The sequence below is a fragment of the Pagrus major genome, chromosome 22 (assembly GCF_040436345.1).
Source record: "Pagrus major chromosome 22, Pma_NU_1.0".
Classification (NCBI taxonomy): Eukaryota; Metazoa; Chordata; class Actinopteri; order Spariformes; family Sparidae; genus Pagrus; species Pagrus major.
The window spans coordinates 20,636,047-20,644,105 of NC_133236.1; the positions used below are offsets into that span (position 1 = coordinate 20,636,047).

The 8,059-nt window shown below is 39.4% G+C and overlaps 1 protein-coding gene across 1 annotated transcript; it reads right to left on the reverse strand.

Annotated features, from left to right (window-relative positions):
• Positions 1-482: 482 nt before the first annotated feature.
• Positions 483-6,230, reverse strand: moxd1l (monooxygenase, DBH-like 1, like). Its single transcript, XM_073493426.1, has 13 exons — positions 5,961-6,230; positions 5,723-5,869; positions 4,310-4,462; positions 4,146-4,229; positions 3,783-3,938; positions 3,562-3,664; positions 2,788-2,960; positions 2,602-2,693; positions 2,375-2,471; positions 2,219-2,278; positions 1,520-1,641; positions 1,309-1,408; positions 483-803 (listed from the first exon to the last, which is right to left on the reverse strand). The coding sequence occupies exons 1-13, from the start codon at positions 6,228-6,230 to the stop codon at positions 645-647; spliced, it is 1,716 nt and encodes a 571-aa protein (XP_073349527.1). The 3' UTR covers positions 483-644.
• Positions 6,231-8,059: the final 1,829 nt, after the last annotated feature.

Below are 8,059 nucleotides of genomic sequence, written 5' to 3' on the forward strand. Positions count from 1 at the left end.
TTATGTGGGATGTAAAAATATTTTTTTATTGAGTGATTATTAAATGATTAGCTCTTTTATATAAATCACACACATATAAAAATCTGCGATTAGGCTTACAGCACACATAATGAACACAACACACATACACAAACAGGGAAAAGTGCAAATGTTTTTGTGCCATAAATTCTTATACATTTATCGCACTTTATGTAATTTTGTATATGTGTATATATAGGCCTATAGCACAGGTAAATGATAACATTACTGATGGCTGAATTCCATGTAGCTACTTTAAGGTTAAGGTACGGTGCTATAGGTACACATTTTTGTCATATATGATGAAATTTAATGACCTTAAAACTAAATTGACTATTTGACTTGTCTCCAGGCACACATGGCCAAGTAACTGAATCTAGCAACTAGTCTAAATATGATTATCAATATAATAGTTACTGAGTAATATGATACCTGCTCTGTCATTGACAATTAACAGCAAAGAGAAAAAATATGCTATGGATAGAAAAAACTAAAACATAGGAATCGGTATACACCCTGTCCTGTAAAGTTGAATATACCCAGTTGGATACAATAGAGATTTTAATCAACTGTGTCTCCCTGTATCAAAATTGCACTGATTTGGATATGTTGCGCGTACAACCACGTTATATTATTGCAATCCAGAGTAGCAAAAGTATTACTCCTGCTGGGTTCACAATCCAGGAGGTGACGAGTCTGCTTGATGCGTTGGGAGTCTTGCAAGTGACAGTCGGCGTCTTCATCATCTCCCTGACCATGCCATCTGCGTAACCTGAGAAGTTGCTCTATGAAAACAAAAAGATGACATAGAAATTCAGCTTGTTGTGATCCTGCAGAAGAAAATCATTAAACACTAAAAAGCCTGCTTTGTTGTCAGTGACTCAAACTTAAATGCCCCATACTGTATGACGAATGAAAACTTTGACTTTGTGATCATTAGATAAACACATAAAACCCTCTATACTATATATGGGACACAATTCAATTCAGTGGACACGTGCTGAGCAGCACAAAAGTAAAGCTGTAAAACTGTACGTATCATGAACATGTTATATAAATAGGCAAGAAAATGCTTAACATAAGCAAAAAAAATCACATTAAAGAGGAAATGGGAACAAGAGGAAGCATCGGAAGGACTGACAAAAAAACAACTAATGAACAACGACCAGTATAAGAAAAATGTGACAGACATGTTATTTTAAAAATTAAAACCTCTCAACAAAAATATGAATTTCTCTGTCAGATTGTGTATTGAAAGGAAACAACACAATCAAACAGACTGTTACTTACACTGTCATCAGAGACAAACTGCAGTTGCGGTACGGTCTTTAACAAGCGCTCATAGGCAGCAATTTCATCCTGGTCTGGAGCTGTGGTCCCCTCAAACATCCTGTCAGAAATTAGGTAAGATCATCAACTTCAGAAGAGCAAATTGAGACTAAAATATATATATAATGATATATAACAATAATATTCTGTGAAGGAGTGCATCTGGTCTTACTGGTAGCTTGTGTTCATCAGTGGATGCATTGTATTTGGGTGGCTCTGACATGTGGTGATATTGATCGCAGGGTAGTAGTAAAGAAAGGCCAGGCACATCTCATTCATAGTTCCCAACCCCATCTGAAGGAGGAATACGTGAAACAAGACCCTTTTTTAAAATTATATTATGTGTTAAATATTCTATTGACCAGTTGCTCTCAAGGAGTTGAGTATTAAAATCATACTGTATTATTTTGTACAGGAAAGAACATTCGATTTTCTTTCAGGAAAGCTACACAGCTGTTGAGTTTTGCCACAGAGTGCCACGCTTAACTATTCACAGTTCGCTTTGTATGTATTGTTAAGTAGTTTACTGTTCTTTTTTTGCATATAGTGTTCTTAGCATTTTTGAGCATTTAGATATTCATTTAGGTGTTTTTAAGTAGCCTGTCAGCTAGCCTAGCTGGCTGCTAAAATAAAGAAAAGCCTTTGTAATGCTTGCCCTCACAAGACGTGACGTTCATTTCTGGCAGAAGCACCGAGTGTAAAGAGCCATAGTGACCTGATGTTAGCGTGTGGCTAGCTAAAGTTGCTAATGGTTATCTATGATCCACTGCAGATAAGGGGAAAATATGTATTTTGGAGTTTCATGTTACTCGTGTGTTTTTTCTCTGGTACAGATGTGTAGTGACTTTAGATGAATACAGTAATTACCCACCGTAGTGACTGCGGTGCGACTGGCGGTGCTGTAGGTGCACTCCACTGCGATCTCATCACCCTGCAATGGGAGACGTAATGTGGCACCATAGAGCACTTTCAATATTTTATCATTTTTGGGGCATGATATAGGAGCGTGGAGGAAATGGGGACTTACCTGTTTGATGGTCTTGATGACTCCCATATTGGTCAATTGTTGTAAGTCAAAGTCATAGTTTTCATCCAAGCCCAAGAAGTCGATCTGCGTTCCGTTCCTACAGAGACATTTTACATTTACATGACCATTTTTTAAAAGAACAGTTAAACCATATAAATGTATATTTTTTTATTCTTTATCTTAGATATCGACTGACATAAAGCAAATCCCCGATCTCTCCTTCTTACCTAGTGAAGTGGCCAACTCTGACTTTCCTCCCAGCCAAGTGAGTGTGCATGAGCACAGCAAACACTTGAAGGTCAGGCATAGGATCCAGAAGCTACGGGTGGAAAGTAAATAATCTCAGGGACATAATCATAAACAATAAAAATGTATTATCTCTAAACTTGTCGGTGATAACCTCTACTACGGACCTGAGAAATCAAAGTGGTATTGCACACGCCGTATGTCCGGAACTGAGTGGCCTTTGGAGGGATTTTATACATCATATGTCCCCCCGGCATCACACCTGTCATCAAGATGCCCGCATCATGCTGCCGGAGTTGGGCTGTATAGTACAGTCTCAGTCCAGAGCTGTCTGTCCTGCCTAAACAGAAAGAAACAAAAGTTTAAAAATGTGTTATGACAAATTATTTGGCTTGGGCTTGAAAAATGTAAATCTATAAGTGAAATTCTTTTTGGTGCACTCAAGTAGCGGGCATTCAGTGGGCAGGAAGGGTTTAATTAAGAAATACTATTATTTATTTTTATTTTCCTTCAGTTTTATATTCTTGTGCATGTTAAAGGTCTTGGAAGTTAAAAAGCAAGAAGTCCACAGCAAGCGAAGCTCCTCTCTCCCTGAAAAGTCCCTGAAAAGCTTCATCAGTAGTCAGACCTTTAACTCTGGGACTTTGTGGCATCACACTACATCACCACGCTAGTTTGGCACATAAGTAATCATTTAGCACAGCTGCTCTGTTGTTGTTAGTGGTGCTGGCTCAGGTGTGTTTGCGCTGACCAATCAGAGTAGACTGGGTATTCAGGAGGGGAGGCCTTAAAGAGACAGAGCGTTTCAGACAAGAGGGGGAATACAGTGCTGCAGCACTGGACAGTATAAGACAACTTCTAGCATTACCCCAAATAAAATTATGAACCTGAAAATGAGCATAATACGTCTCCTTTAACCATTTAGGATCTACAGTATTTACCTGATTCATTGTTTGGATTATTGTAGTGGATTTCCAGCCGATAGAACGTATCGCTGTCCTCACCTCCGACAGGGATACCCACATTTTCTGGAAGGTCCATTACCTGAGGTTTCGGGGGAAAAACTGTGGATCAGCTTACACAAGCACAAAACTGACATGGATATACACAGACAATGAAATGAATCAAAGAATTCAGAGGTGGACACTTGAGTCTCCCTCACCCCTCCTCCAACTCCCCATGTAGCCACGACCCCCATGCACAACTCCTGCATGTCACCCTGGAAGCACGGGCTGTCGTACGGTTGCGTCACATAGGACGGGCAGCGGTACAGCAGCATGTGATGAACCATGTCAGCGTTCTCTATGACCGGTTCAACCTGAAGTAAAGTAAAGTAATGATGAAGGAAAGTAAAAATAAATATGCTTGTTGCTCTTAATGTTCAGTTTGTAGCTGTGGGACTAGTTTTGTATTAGATTATGCCTAATAAATGACACTTAACTGTACAGAATCAATGCTTTTCATTGTAATTACTTTTGTCAGACTAATTTATCATAATTTTATAATATGAAGAAAGGATGATTACCACAATTATATGATGTTTTGTAATTAGTCTTGGGAAATTCATGAGCTTGCAGTGGTAGTAGGTATGAGTGGCAGGGACAGTGATCTGTAAAAGAAAAAAAAAAGTAAATTAAATACAATTTTCCACAATTCATCATTATCAAAACTGTTTTGAATGTCTCTTACATTGTCCACTGTGGCACTGAGAAAGTTGACGTTAGTTAATGTCGTCCTGGCCATGTAGTTCAGCAGGTTGACTTCCTTGGTGCCTCTTCGGGCCCCGTGGTACCTGATCGCATCTGTTGTTCCGTAGGCATAGATCAACTTAATGGGTTGAGCCTATAAAAGAGATGACAACAAATATTTATACATATAAATATATTTAGTCAACATAAGGTCACAACGTGAAAAGGCTTTTATTTGTTGAAAACCTTAAAATAAAGTTATTTTATACATTTAAACTGATAAACAGGCACTAACTTTGCAGGTTACTGCTTATAGACACAATATGCAGCTGGGTTTTATTACCAAAAACGTATAACATTTCAGGTGTTGAATGGAAAGCAATATCTTGTGTGCCTTTTGTTGTTCCTATTGTCTTCGTATCTGAGAACAACAGCCAGTTGCACGCAAAGGTAAAGGTACATTCAAGTGAACCTGACAAAAGGGACTACATAGCACAAAGTTTAGATGGACAAAAGCAGGAAACTTGAGCTCCACATAGAGAATTAGACAAGAGGTCAACTGTACAAAAGACTATAACATTACAAATAATGAGTCACAACAGTTTTAATGGCGTGAAAAGTGTTGATGAGGGATTTTGGTCTATTGTTTCCATGGAAACAGCAGCCTCCTAAATGAAGCAATGCACCATTCTTACATGGTGATTATTTTTTATGATTGTTTCTGACAGTATATAGCGAAGAAATCTCCATTTCATAATTAACTTATTGAGATTTAGCAATGAAACTTTACTGTATGAAATCAGAGACTCGTTAAACCAAATAATGGCCAAAATCACCGAATACTTGTTGATATTTTGCATATCGCTGCAGGTGCTCATCAGCAGCAACATTTCTACAATACGTGTCCTATCGCGTTCATTACATGTTTGTGACTTTCATATCGTGGAGGAGTTAAGAAAGCAGGCTGCCAAGCCAATGACCACAGTTCGAGACTGTGTTTCAACATGTGTAAGTGTGAAATCACTGGATATATCTGAGGAGACGTCAAGACAATTTCCAGCTGATATTTTTGTTGGGAAGTTGGGACATCTCTTGCTGTGTTTGTGGTGATCACAGCCGGATTTTATGCCAAACCATGATCTTTTCCAAACCCTAGCCTGGTGTTTTTTTAATGCCTAAACCTAACCAGACCATAAGTAGAGCGTTATTACCACATAAAACTTGTTAACTGGACCTAAAAGCAATGTAAACTTTCAACATATCCATGATTTACAGAAACGTACATTGGCAAAATGTATTCTTCTGATCGTGTTGAGGTGAAATAAAGACAAAAATGTTTTACTAATCATAGATTTGTCACCATTTCAAAAACTGCTGTAATGGTGAGTTGGGAGATAATGTTTGAATGTCTCACAGTGATTTGGAAGTCTTGCTGATCACACGACACGATGGCCCTCTGAAAGGTCATGCTGGTTTGACCGTCACTTTCGCTCAGAGAGAGGAGAGTGTAGCTCTGCTCCATGTCCTCCAGAGGCATGGTGTTCCCTGTGGCATGATAATCCTAAAGGGCAAAAAGACAGGATATTTTTCTTTAATGGAGGAAACATAACACAGGCGTCACATGTAGTTGTTTATATCTGGTCATGTTATACCTTGAAGTAGCTTCCACTGGATCCAAGTCCCCCCATGACGATATCTGCCCCCTGCATGCCTCCGTTCGGACTGAAGCCAAAGCCGACCCAGCCTGTCGTGTTTACCACAAATTTGAATGTAATGGTCCCTTGCAGGTCATCGAAACCCCACTTCAGGCAGACCAAATGGTTCTGGTCCAGGTATTCCATGAAGGGCAGGTTGGGGTCCAACGCCCCTGCTCCTTTACTACTGACCAAGCACAGGTAGAGGAAAAGGAGCAGAGAGCGCATAATGTCTATGCGAGGTTGGAGATCTTCAGACTGAGCTCACTGCCTGCGGGTTAGCCAAAGACCCTCCCACCCTCCACCGGCACACCTGCGTTGCTAGATGGACTCAGGTGATACAGGGAAAAAGTGCTCAGTCATGTAGCATTTGCCTGTTTCGAGCAACAAGTGTTGTACATCTCTTTAGCCTCAATCACTTTCTGATTTTTGTATTAAATTCCACTTTCAAATACAAGGATTTCTCCAAAGCTTATTTTTTGCAAGATCACTGTCTTTGATGTTCCTCCATGTCTTTTCACATAAACATTCATAACTTCTTCCTGTCGCTCCCGACTACCAGTGGTCATCTGAGTGGACTCTCATCTCAGTTACTCCCTCATTGATACCAACCTGTTCCACCGGTTCTTGTGAGACCACCTCAGGCGTTTGATATATGAGGAGGTGACGAGGAGGGAGCAGGAATGAAAGGTGTAACTCTTATTATGGCCGGAGTCAAGGTGTCCGATACCGACTCTGACCAGAATGAAAGGAATACAGCTGACTCTTTCTCTCTCTTCGTCAGCTTCTCGTGTATCAAACACGTGATTTCAGCCAAAACAATTTCATCTCTGAGGAATGTGAATAGTGTGGTCATTCTGTGAGGGTGTATTCACATCACTTTGTGCTCTGGGAAACAATGATGAGCATTTTCCACAATTTTTTTTGACATTTTATAGACAAAATGAGTCAATCAACTGTGAAAATAACTGGCAGATTACTTAATAAAGAAGATAATTGTTAGTTGCAGCTCAAGTCACTTCCTACAAACCAACTCAATTGCTTTCATCTTACACACTTCAACTGCTTTCAGTGCTTCAGCTTCAAACTGACACCATGAACATTGTGTTTACAGGTCTTGGAGAGTACAACTGTATATGTGGAAAAAGTAATATAAAACCTTTTGTGGCTCCAGATGAAGCTGTGTGTAATCTGATAAATTGCCTCCATTGATGTCACTCATACAGTTGCATTGTGGGTAATGTAGGCGCCAGGTTTTTAAAAAGGAAGAGGAATCTATCCTTTAGGATAGATACATACTTTGAACTGCAGCTCCCATTCAATATCTCTGATGTGAGCAATTAAACAGTATTTTTTCAGAGCAGGCCTTTATTTCTCTTAAAAATCAAGACCTTTTGTAGTTTTGTAGTCAAAGATGTGAGCTGGACAGAATAAAGAGACATTATCATTAGACTGCTACATCATATGTGTTGTTTTGTCTCCATGGATGCATCACAGAGATATCAGAGACACAATGATGCATCTTGCTTGTACTGTAGTAGCACACAGGGCCCAGCAGGGGGCGACTCCAGCTTGATAAATCAGGCCGGGGTCACTCCCTTCAGCCGCGGAGCCAGCTGTTAACAACGCTGTCAGCAAACACACGACTGTAGCTGCCAGGAGACTGGAATAATACTCACACACCGGAAGTTTCACCATTGTCTGGGCCTCAGAATTTAAAATACTAATGTGGTGAGATCCTCTCAGTGTAGTTTTAGGAAAACACCCTCATAACCAATTCAAAAATAAATAGATGATTATGATTTTTATTAAATTGTTTGTTTTTTTTAAATTATTTTATAAGAAAACATTTTGATGGCTGCTATATTGGCATTTAAACTGATGCTATTATTACTTTAATAATAATATTAGAGAATTATTTTTTTTCCGTGATTTTATCTTTTGCACTTTTTTTTGTCTCTTACGCCATTATTTGTGTTACATTTTACTTTTAAGGGAGCTGCTTCTACCCTTCATGTGGTTTGATTTGAGCCGGGCTCGCCTCGGAGCGGAGGGCC

Coding starts and splice junctions, on each gene's coding strand:
- moxd1l (XM_073493426.1), bottom strand. CDS start 6,230: ATGCGCTCTCTGCTCCTTTTCCTCTACCTGTGCTTGGTCAGTAGTAAA. Junction 4,230..4,309: donor TCAGTGCCACAGTGGACAAT/GTAAGAGACATT, acceptor TTTCTTTTACAG/ATCACTGTCCCTGCCACTCA. Junction 804..1,308: donor AGTTTGTCTCTGATGACAGT/GTAAGTAACAGT, acceptor TTGTTTTCATAG/AGCAACTTCTCAGGTTACGC.